This window comes from Mytilus trossulus, chromosome 10, assembly GCF_036588685.1.
Source record: "Mytilus trossulus isolate FHL-02 chromosome 10, PNRI_Mtr1.1.1.hap1, whole genome shotgun sequence".
NCBI classification, from domain to species: domain Eukaryota; kingdom Metazoa; phylum Mollusca; class Bivalvia; order Mytilida; family Mytilidae; genus Mytilus; species Mytilus trossulus.
This window is the reverse complement of record NC_086382.1, coordinates 57791664-57804427: the sequence shown is the minus strand read 5'-3', so window position 1 is coordinate 57804427 and position 12764 is coordinate 57791664. Positions and strand designations below refer to the sequence as shown.

At 36.0% G+C, this 12764-nt stretch overlaps 1 protein-coding gene across 1 annotated transcript; it reads right to left on the bottom strand.

Moving 5' to 3' along the window:
- Positions 1-5072: 5072 nt before the first annotated feature.
- On the bottom strand, positions 5073-5534 carry LOC134688031 (uncharacterized). The gene has a single exon (XM_063548497.1). It carries the CDS (start codon positions 5532-5534, stop codon positions 5073-5075), a length of 462 nt encoding a protein of 153 aa, XP_063404567.1.
- Between the last annotated feature and the right edge of the window lie 7230 nt (positions 5535-12764).

Here is a 12764-nt window from a genome sequence, read left to right as displayed (position 1 = left end):
CTTGTCCATTCGTTTTTGATGCGTTTTGTTATTTGATTTTGCCATGTGATTATGTATGGACTTTCCGAATTGATTTTCCTCTAAGTTCAGTATTTTTGTGATTTTACATTTTTTTACACCATTTGCCTAAAAAGAATCCAGTCCATTGTCTGGCAAAACCAAATATCTAATGAAGGATGAAATAACAAGAGAAAAAAATTAACGGAAAAATTATCCAATTAAAATGATCGTAAATCTTTGGACAATCTAAATGATATTCAAAGGGGATAAATGCGGTCATAAATATATCAGATACCTAAAAAAAAAAGGAAACCTACAGGTATGAAACCAATCATTCTATTTGATATCCGAATCATATAGTGTAATGAAAAATAGCAAACCTTGAATAGTACAATGAACGAAATTTAACATTTAACTTTAATCGTCCTACTCTCACAGAAACAAAGAAGTGTAAGCAGAAATTTAGAAACGCATGCATAGAGAACATAAATCACTTTTTGAAAATAATGTTTTAAAGACAAGATCATGAAAACAAGAACTAAGGACAGTAAAAACCTTTCACGTGTTAATCAACAAGCAGAGACGCTCATTAAAATTATATCTTTAATATTTATATAGTGAGAATAAAATACTAACGCGCAAGGAAAACATCGTACATGGTTTTAAATCACATTTTGTAAACCTGGATTTACCCACGCATGATAATGCCAATAATTATCAACCAAATATCGAACAGGAAATAGGTATCATAAAGGCAACAGTAGTATACCGCTGTTCAAAACTCATAAATCCATGGACAAAAAACAAAATCGGGGTAACAAACTAAAACCGAGGGAAACGCATTAAATATAAGAGGAGAACAACGACACAACACCGAAACGCAACACACACAGAAACGGACCAAGCAACAGACAAAACACCACGAGAATAACAAGAATTGATCAAAGGTGTAGATATTAAACTACCTTCAATAAAAAAACAAGTTTACAAAGCTATGAATAACATAAAAATGGGATAATGCTGATAGTTTCTATCTGACGAAAGAGGACTTCGTTATTGGTAGAGATGAAGTCTTTAATTGTACACATAAAATGATGCTTCTATCAATATTTAAATCAGACATGGTACTAAAGGGAGGCCTACTAGCTCCTGTATACAATATGTTTCTACTTCCCAAAAACACCCATAGAAAAACAAATTGCGAGTAGACAGTAACTTTTTTGTTGTCCTTCAAATCAGCTGGAAATATTATAGTAAACCAGACATTTATCTGTCATTCGAAACACCATACAAAAAATGCAATGCATTTACAAATGTCCACAGTTGATCTATCAAAAAGTATTCAAATATCGGAAAGATCGCTTAAATTAAACTTTACAATATTTGTGATACTCACTGAGTAAATTTAGAATCTTATACTCCGTGAATGCAACACCCCCTGCTTTTATACCAACGAAATCAATTTGAGAAACATATAGAATACCAATTAAGCTTTAAAAAAATGTACTTAGTAAGTGGGTCTTACATATTTCTAGCAAATAGTTCCAGATTCAATCAGAATCAAAAAGATGCAAAATGCCTGCTATGTTGAAAAGATGACGAAGATATGATTTTTTTCTACTCAGCTGTATTTTTGAATTATTAGAATTAACACAACATGCTATAATTAACCTAACATATAAAACAGAACTATAAAATCATGGAATTCGAAACTAGCTCATGCAATTGTCAGATAAAGAGAATTTTTGTTTTAGACTTGTCAATTCGACTAACACTCAAAAAAGGAACATACATTGTATGGGAAATACCCAGTAGCTTTCAGTTCACAACTGCCAATGCTGGAATTTCACTGCAGACCATCAGTTTTCCAACCTGTATAGTGCTCGATATATAAGATCATGGTTGGGAATTACATCGAGAAAGTGCCGAGGTATCCAAATACATAGTAGGCTATATATATTAAATTCAATATATTTTCCTGGTTTTGAATTTCTTTTTTTTCCTTTGTATATTTTGATACCACCATGTATAAAATATTCGTGTCATGAGTCAACATACTCTTAACGGATTAACCATGTAGATCAACATCTACATCATCTACATCATACGACGATCGATCCATCAGCACATTGGTGACTATACGTCGGCGCATCGCAAACAGACACTAATGGTTTAATTTATAAATTGTTATTTGGATGGAGAGTTGTCTCATTGGCACTCACACCACATCTTCCTATATCTACTTAATAAAATATAATAACTCATTTTGTGCAATAATTCAAAACTAATTTTGTGCAAAAACAAAACAAAAATTAACGCATTTACATTATTTACAAACAGGTTAGATATCTAATTATACTGACTCTGGATCAGTACTTTAAACTGATCCAGGCAGTTAACACTGATGACGTTTCGTTTTGTGGGAGTGAGTTCCACAGTACAACTGTGAATGGAAAAAAGCTGTACTTGAAGTAGTCTGTTCTTGTGCTAAATGTTTGGTATTGTAATGAATTAGTGAATCTGGTGTTTTTGACCGGCCGTGGTAAAAGGTAAAGGTTTGGGTCTACTGCAATGAGATGGTGTGAGATTTTGTACAGCATACTTAACTCGATTGATGTTTCTGCGAGTTTCAAGTGACTTCCATTTATGATGGTCAATCATGGAAGTGACACTACTGGTGTTGTGGTATCTGTTGGTGACATAGCTTTCTGCCCTTCTTTGTACTTTTTCAATGTTGTTTTTGTTGTTTTTTGGTGTGAGGTGACCAAACTGAAGAGCAGTATTCTAAATTCGAACGTACCATGGATTTCAAGTTGTATGCCAAACTTTTAGTTTCTTCCTAGTTTATTTTTAAGTTTCTTTTTAGAAAGCCTAAGATCTTATTTGCCTTTGCAGTAATATTATTTATATGCAAGACATGTTGTGAGAAAGGGTGATACCGAGATATTTTGCAGTGCTGACGGATTCTAAGATGTGGCCTTTTAATACATAGTCATGTTTGAAGGGTGACTGTGGTCTTGTCACAGTGAGAGAGTTGCATTTTTCTGGATGGAATTGCATACCCCAAGTTTGTTCCCAATTGGCTAGGCAGTTTAGATCATTTTAACCAAATGGTAAATGAACCAACTAGAGGACAAAACATACTAGGCCTACTCATGAAAACCAATCCAGGACTTGTAAGTAAAATCGAAGTACATCCTGGAATGAGTGGCCACCAGGTAGTCAAAGCACATATAGATATGAAAGCCAAAACATCTAAAAGAAACCAAGACTGGTGCACCTCTTTAAAAAGGGCGATATGAATGGACTCAAAGAAAACATCCGAGACAACTTTGAAAACAGAATGAACAACATGGAAGAAAACACTGTAGAAGAAAACTGGACATACTTCAAAAACATCATACTACAAGCAACTAAAGAATTCATCCCACAGAAAACCATAGGTAGTAAACAACATGTGCCTTGGATATCCAATGGCGTATTAAATTATAATCCTGGTACCTTTGATAACTATTTACACCACTGGGTCGAAGCCACTGCTGGTTGACGTTTCGTCCCCGAGGGTATCACCAGCCCAGTAGTCAGCACTTCGGTGTTGACATGAATATCAATTATATTGTCTTTTTTTTATAAATTTTCTGTTTAAAAAACTTTGATTTTTTTCGAAATCCTAAGGATTTTCTTACGCCCAGGAGTAGATTACCTTAGCCGTATTTGGCACACTTTTTGGAATTTTGGGTCCTCAATGCTCTTCAACTTTGTATTGGTTTGGCTTTTTAAATGTTTTGATCTGAGCGTCACTGATGAGTCTTATGTAGACGAAACGCGCGGCTGGCGTATTAAATTATAATCCTGGTACCTTTGATAACTATATATCAAAAGACTGATACTACGCAGACAGCGAAGATACAATGCTGCTTAAAAACACAACACTAAGAAAAATTGGAACAAATATAAACAGATAAGAGACCTTGTAAGAAGACAATGAACGAGGCCCATGACAACTACGTTAGACAAATCCTAAATCAAGAGGACGAAGAAAACACTCAACCAAACCTTGGCAAAAAAATTCTGGAAATATATAAAGGCAAGGAAAAAAGACATGATGGGAATATCACCACTCCAGAACAACCTCGGGGAGCATGTTATCGACAGCAAAGGAAAATCAGAAATATTAAACACTCAATACGATAGTGTATTCACGACAGAGGATACCAAAATATGCCAAATATGGGAACCAGTACAACTCCAAACATCAAGAAGTTGTATATCAGATGGGAAGGGGTTAAGAAACAACTGAAACTCCTAGACCCAACAAAAGCAAACGGTCCAGATGAAATACCAACAAGAATCCTGAAAGAAGCACACTGCGAGATTGCGCCGTTCCTCACAAAAATCTATGAACAGTCCTATAACAGTGGAGAAGTTCCAGAAGATTGGCGACAAGCAAATATCACAGCCATCTACAAAAAGGGGGACAGAAGTCAAGCAGTGAATTACGGACGTGTTTCGTTAACCACAATATGTTGCAAAGTTATGGAACACATAATCTATAAGCATATCATGGAACATCTTGAAGAACATCAAATCTTTTCCGACTTCCAACACGGATTCAGACGTAATCAGTCATGTGAAACACAACCCATCAACACCATCGAAACAGTTGCCAGAGAACTGGACATTCGAGGAAAAATAGACATGCTAATCCTTGATTTCTCGAAAGAGTTTGATACAGTTCCTCACCAAAGACTCCTAATGAAAATGTCATACTATGGGATAACAGCCAACAACCCTACTATGGATTTCTGCATGGCTCACTCAGCGACACCAAAGAGTATGTCTAGATGGAGCAGTCAGTGAGAACAAACCAGTACGATCAGGAATTCCACAGCGTACAGTATTGGAACCACTTTGTTTCCTTATATATATTAACGATATGGGAGAAACAATCTCATCAAAATCAACCCTACGTCTATTCGCTGACGACTCACTACTATATAGATCCATCAAGGGTAGTGAGCTCTTTGGTGATATTCTCGCAATGAAGTAAGATATTCTCCTTTCCATCTCGTTCAGAAATTCTCAATCAATTGTCTTTGTCGTATCGTTTGATTGTTCAAGTTTGTGTGTGTTAATTCACAAACATTTAGATTGTCAATAGCACTATTTGACGATACATACGGTAAAGTTGTTATTATTCGTCCATGTATAAGATGGGATGGTGTAAGCGGCTCCGGATCTCTGATATCTGTTGAAATATACGTCACTGATCGATCGTTGAGTGTTGCTTCGATCTCTGTTAATAGCGTCCTTAGAGTCTCATCGTTGACATGTGCACGTCCTAATACTTTCTTCAGTGATGTTTTTGTTAACCCAATCATTCTTTCCCACATGCCCCCGAACCATGGAGCTCTATTTGGGATGAATTTCCATTCAATGCCATAATTCTGAATATTTTCTTTAACTTTTCTAGAATTGCAAAGTCGTGAAATTTCGATTGAAGCAGCTTTAAATGTTAACGCATTATCTGACATCATAATTTTTGACACTGATCGTCGACTTACAAATCTCCGGAAACATAATAAAAAAGATTCTTCGCTGAGATCGTAAACTAATTCCAAATGTACTGCTCGAGTGACAGCACATGTAAATAGTCAAATGTAAGCCTTCGATTCTTCGTTGTGTCTGTTCCTTGTCGTTAGCGCACCTGTGAAGTCTACACCGGCTATGCTAAAGGGTGTAGCATCTTGAACTCTCTACTTTGGTAATGGTGGAATTTCTGGTGCGGGATAAGATTTTCCAATTACTTTTCGGCACGTTACACATTTCGACAATATAGATTTCACGCACTGTCTTAATTTCGGAATCCAAAATAATTGTTGTATGTATGCTAGAGTGATATTTATACCTGAATGAAGTGTGTTCTCATGTGCTTCTAGCACTATCAAATGTGTAAGACGGTCCTTTGCTGGTAACAGATATGGAAGCTTGACTGTTTCTCCTACTGTCGCATTGTCTATTCGGCGGCCACCACATCGTAATAATTGCTTTTCGTCTAGAAAGAGCTTTAATTGTCGCACAAGAGTTTTACGTTTTGTAGAATTATCTATTCAATTTTTTTCGTCACTAAATATTTTACCTTGTGTATTTCTTATCCATAGGAATTTTGCATTTTCAATTTCATCACTACGTAACAAATCTTTCTTTTGTTCAGTTTCCGTTGCTCTGCAGTTCGTTGCGAATCTCATTACATATGCGATAATGCGGGTTAGTTTTCTATAAGATATCTATGATTTCTCCTATACCAATACATACATTTTGATTATTTTCCATTGTTTCAATTTTGTCATCGTTCTCCGACATTGTTGTACATACATTAGACGTTACATTGTTTCCGTTCCATATCGGCCAATCTTCTTTGCTGTTTAACCATTTAGGTCAACTAAACCATATTTCATTCTGTTGTAGTTCTTCAGATGTTATACCACGTGTAAGCAGATCTGCCGGATTGTCTTTCGTAGGGCAGTATCTCCATACATTATCTCCACACAAACTTTTAATTTCTTCAATTCTATTTCGGATAAATTGTCTCTGTGGTTTTACGGATGAAAGCCAACTAAGTACGATTTGACTATCACTCCAAAATTGTATTTCACTGAAAGTTTCTGGAAAGTTTTTGCAGATATGATCAGCAAGTCTTGCTTTCCGCAACCTTTTCAATAAAATGCCTTCTCTCCTGCTCCTTTATGATATCTCCGTACATTTTAAGTAAATCAGGTTTGTTTGCTAAACGTCTAATAACGCTACCTGTTCTCTGTTTAACCAATTCCATGTTATGCGGCAGCGGAAGAAAGTCTGGTTTCCATGGTAACTTAGCTGTGTACTTTCCATTTTCTAGTATAATAGACTTTTCTTCGTAGTCTCGTACAACTTCAGACTGACTTTTAATAGTATCGCTTCCTGAAACCCCCAACGATTCTAAGTTCCAAAAATTTTTCAAGTCGCAAACAACTGCTCTGTGATCAGTCAAAATATTGAACATTGCTGATTTTTTGAACTACTTTCGTTTTTAGTTAGTATGGGTCCCGACAAGAGATAACCTACTCTCGACTTTACTGCGGTCGGTCCATTTCCTCTTATTATTTCGTTTTCAACTATTGACCAGTAATAGTCTGCGCCGATCAATAAAGATGTGTTTAACTTGTCTTCTGCGCATATCGGATGTGCGAGTCGTAAACCACGTAAGTATGGCAGTGCTTTGATTTCCTTTTGTGATTATGTCTGAATAGGAGCGGCAATTTTCGGTACAATTATTACTTCTATTTCTATTCTTTGATTATCATCTGTTTCAATAGCTATGTTTGCTTTATCAAGATGACGAACTTGTCCTTCGTTTCCTCCAAATCCTGATATTTTCAGTGCAATCTTTTCGGTGGACTCAATTTCTAATTTTCTCGCTAAATCTTCAGTTATGAATGAGTTATGTGCTCCCTCGTCAAGTAAAATATTTGTCATGATAGATCGATTTTCGGACCAAACTGGCAGATTTTTAGTAAAACATCTGTATTTGCAGTGACAGTAGAATGTAAGGATGTGGTTAGCTCCAGTGGTGTTTCCTCTACGGCAGTATGTGCTACGGTCTTTTGTGTACTACAAGTATACTTGTTTTCAGTCAAGCTCTTTGGTTATGTTTTATGTACTTGCACATGTATACTCGTGTGATGTTTCTTTCCGCACTGGCGTCATTTAAATTCAGACTTACATTCAGCTACTCTATGACTTCCGAAACAGTTAAAACATACCTTTTTTCGCTTCACAATTTCTATTCGTTTCTCTACATCTTTCATGTTTTTGCATGTATTTGGATGGTGGGATTCTTCACAAAATAAACATTTCTTGCGTGACTGTTTTCCGTTCTTTCCTTTAAATGTTTCGGCAATAAACGAAGCGGTCGGTAAAATTTCTAAATCTTCATTACTTCGACCTGTAGATTGTCCTGCGACCTGTACGCATACTTCCCTCTTAATTGCTGTTCTCAATGATTCGATGTCCCAGTTGTCGTTTCCGCGGTCTCGGTGACCTCGGTGCGGGTAAATCAATTAAATTCTGGATATATGCGTTCTTGATGTTGTGGTTCTGACCATACCTGTCTCTCAGTATTGATACGGCTTGATAGTAATTTGCACTTGTGAGTGGTAAACCGGCGATACATTGCGCGGCTATTCCCTGAATCTGATTTTGCAAATACGTAAATTTCTGCACGTCTGTTAATGTTTGGTTATCGTGTATTGTTGATTGATACGCATCCCAGAAAGGTTGCCAGTTTAACAAATTGCCATTAAAATATGGTAAATTCAATTTTGGTAGCTTGTGGTAGATGCTAGAATTTGTTGCGCTCATTGACGATCTGTATTGCATATCATTATTCTGCATGGGATGTGGAGTATTACATGTAGATGTGGAGTTGATAAAAACAAAATCTGCTGCATTTGGATTTAAGTTTTGATTGGAGCTAGTTTCATTTGATTTATTTTTCTGTTTTGAACTTGATGAAATTCATACTTTTGTCAAAGTTCGTTCTATATCTAAAACATACCGATCTGAGTCATTTATCTCTGCTTCCATGTTTTCCTCTGCAATTTCCTCTAATATTTCATTATCAAGTTCCGAAAGAATATCCCTCTTCTTCTTCAATGTTTCACATAGGCTTTCTATTTCTCTAATTCCTCTTCAATCTTTGAAATTAATCTCCTCGCGGCTCCTCGATGGCCCACTCGAATGGCTTTCTTTTTCGTCATTATATCCTGGTCACGGCACCAATGTGACGGATGGTTAACTAAAAGTCTGGACAGGCAGTAAAACAACGTCTGGTTCGTTTGATCGTATAATCTCAACTCAATATAGTAACATGATACATAACAATAGCACAACGTAAACAGAAGATATGATGACGTTAACAATGTGAATGGAAACGGCGTAAAAAAAAGTGTTAACGTTTGACGCGTTAGTTAAACTGTCTCTAAATCACCGACAAGGACAGTTTACAACTGCAACACGATCTGACGGAACTTACCAAATGGGCAGAGAGATAGCAAATGACATTCCATCCAGCTAAATGCTACACACTTATAGTATCGATAAAGAAAAACCCAACAATAGAAGAGTATGAAATGATGGGACAACAACTATCCACAGTCCATCAATATCCATACCTCGGTGTCGAATTATCAGAAGATCTCAGTTGGGATCCTCACATCAAAAACGTCATTACAAAATCCAACCGAGTTCTTTGATTCCTAAGACGCAACATCTGGAAGTGTCCACAAGACATCAAAGCGCAGGCCTATACATCGCTAGTGCGCCCACATCTTGAGTACGCCTCCACAGTTTGGGACCCATATCGAAAACACCACATTGACTCACTAGAAATGGTCCAAAGAAGAGCTGCCAGATTTGCTACATCAACATACAGTCGGGAACCAGGGACAGTAACAAACATCATGACAACCCTGGAATGGCAAACGCTAGAATCTAGACGGAAATCTAGTAGACTGAGCATGTTCTACAAAGCCACACACGGAAAGGCGGCAGTCAACATACCATCATACGTGAGAAGACCATCAACCTCAACTAGACAATACCATCCAGAAAAATGTACTCAGATCAGTACCTCCACAGAAGCCTACAAATACAGCTATATACCACGCACCATCACCGACTGGAACAGTCTGCCTCCTGAAGCCTTCCTAGCTTCATCTCTGGAATGCTTCAAGGAGCAGTTTCGGAGACTACAGCTGTAAACAGAAACCAATTTTATCAAATTTTAATTAAACTTGTAAATACTGAGCACGCAGGTTGACGTTTGCACAGCAGTATCTCAGCTGCGTTATGGATTTCCACTGCAGATCAATAGTATGAGGGTCTGAATGGGGGGGTCTGTTATTCTGTAAACATTTAATTTTCACCCCTTTTTTCTCTAATCTTCAAAAAATAAGTCTATTCTTTAAAAGTGATTTTTTACACATTATTCTCTAATTTTTTCTCCAGTTTTCTTTAATCTTTAAAAAATAATAAAAAACATTCTTTTAAATGAATGAGAACGGTGATTTCCAAACAACATCAAGGCTTTCAATTATTTCTCAACAATGACGTGTTGATATGTATTGTTCTGCATGATTTAAGTGCTAGTTCCTTGAAATAACAAGTCCAAGTTCCCATCAGTTCTTTCCAGTGATTTTTGACTACATATAAGAAGATGTGGTGTAATTGCCAATGAGACAACACATCAAAGAGACCAACTGACACAGAAATTAACAACTATAGGTCACTGTACGGCATTCAATAATGAGCAAAAGCCAACCTCATAGTCAGCTATAAACGGGCGAATTCAGGTTTTTTAAAGATGGGCCGTAGTTTGTAGAAATAGCAGAGCAGAGCGAGACAATTTTTTTTTTTGGCCCCTTTTTAGGACCAAAAACATAAAATATGTGAAATATGCACTTTTTAAATGGTTCCTGGCGTGGGACATGCATATTTTGTAGTTGTTGTTAAGGTTTAAGGGTTGGACATTTTAGATGCTGTATCTCCCTATTGATTGTCTAACATTAAATGATAGTTTTGATCCAAAAGCTATGTACTGATACATTTAATGTGTGATTTGTCAGTAAAACATAGGCATGGAAAATTCTCGCACGTTTGTTGTAAGTTAAGTTAGAATAACATCACAGAGTTCTTGTTGTTTACAGACATGAAAACCCCTGCCACAAAAAAATATGCCCGCTTTTGTTCATCATGTTCATTTAATGCTAAATAATTCTGTTGGGAATTTTTGTTTCTAATAGCAAAAAAGTGGACAAGATTTTTCAGTGTTTTGCGTCTAGACTTTTTGTTTAAGGCAAAAATCAGAGTTATTTTTTTTTCTCTCAAAATATATCTTAGACTGTCTCCTCAAATCAAAAGGTTCGTACTTACGACCTTAAATCTATAAAGAGCTTATACTGACTGAGGATCATTATTCAGCTACATAATTTCAAAATAGGCTGGGGCGTTTTGGGTTAAACATGTTTCCGTAGTTAAATACTATTTTTGTGGAACTTTTTTTCATGAGAGTGTAATAGTCTATAGAGCATTACTTTCTGTTTGGTGGAATAGTGAAATAGAAGTCAATATGTTCTTGCTAAATCCTGTGTCGCTTTGAAGGTGTCATGATTGTCATGCTCAGCCTTCGCAATGAGTTACTGTAACTTGAATTTCAAAATGACTGAGAGACGTTTTATTCAACGCACTGCAGGTCAACTCCACCATATCGAATCACATGACTTTGATAATCAGTAAATTCCAGCGAAAAATATCTTTATAAGTCAAGAATTGTCGTATAAAAATTAAATAGTAGTACACGGGAAATGGCAAAGTTCACCATGTTCACAAAGTCTAGTCTGATTAATCATTAAAAAAAAAGAAAAAAAAAGTCAGAGCAAAAGGGGGGGGCGTACGCCCTCTATGCCCCCTTTGGATCCGCCACTGAATTAAAAGTCCGAGTAGAATTATCAGAAACCAGTTCACATTGACTGAATCCTATAACTGTTATCACGAAACCAAAAAAAGGTTTACCAAGTTTGTTTTCACTTTTATGAGTTTTATCATATTTTTACAATGATAATTTTGATAATTTTCTTTAAATTTTAAGAAGGGAAAATTCTGTAAACCGTGAATTTTTAGACCACGCATTTCTCTAATCTTTATTTTTTTTGCCCATTATTCTCTAATCTTCAAATAATAAGTCTATTCTTTAAAAGTGGTTTTTTACACATTATTCTCTAATTTTTTCTCCAGTTTTCTTTAATCTTTAAAAAATAATAAAAAACATTCTTTTAAATGAATGAGAACGGTGATTTCCAAACAACATCAAGGCTTTCAATTATTTCTCAACAATGACGTGTTGATATGTATTGTTCTGCATGATTTAAGTGCTAGTTCCTTGAAATAACAAGTCCAAGTTCCCATCAGTTCTTTCCAGTGATTTTTGACTACATATAAGAAGATGTGGTGTAATTGCCAATGAGACAACACATCAAAGAGACCAACTGACACAGAAATTAACAACTATAGGTCACTGTACGGCATTCAATAATGAGCAAAAGCCAACCTCATAGTCAGCTATAAACGGGCGAATTCAGTTTTTTTAAAGATGGGCCGTAGTTTGTAGAAATAGCAGAGCAGAGCGAGACAATTTTTTTTTTTGGCCCCTTTTTAGGACCAAAAACATAAAATATGTGAAATATGCACTTTTTAAATGGTTCCTGGCGTGGGACATGCATATTTTGTAGTTGTTGTTAAGGTTTAAGGGTTGGACATTTTAGATGCTGTATCTCCCTATTGATTGTCTAACATTAAATGATAGTTTTGATCCAAAAGCTATGTACTGATACATTTAATGTGTGATTTGTCAGTAAAACATAGGCATGGAAAATTCTCGCACGTTTGTTGTAAGTTAAGTTAGAATAACATCACAGAGTTCTTGTTGTTTACAGACATGAAAACCCCTGCCACAAAAAAATATGCCCGCTTTTGTTCATCATGTTCATTTAATGCTAAATAATTCTGTTGGGAATTTTTGTTTCTAATAGCAAAAAAGTGGACAAGATTTTTCAGTGTTTTGCGTCTAGACTTTTTGTTTAAGGCAAAAATCAGAGTTATTTTTTTTTCTCTCAAAATATATCTTAGACTGTCTCCTCAAATCAAAAGGTTCGTACTTACGACCTTAA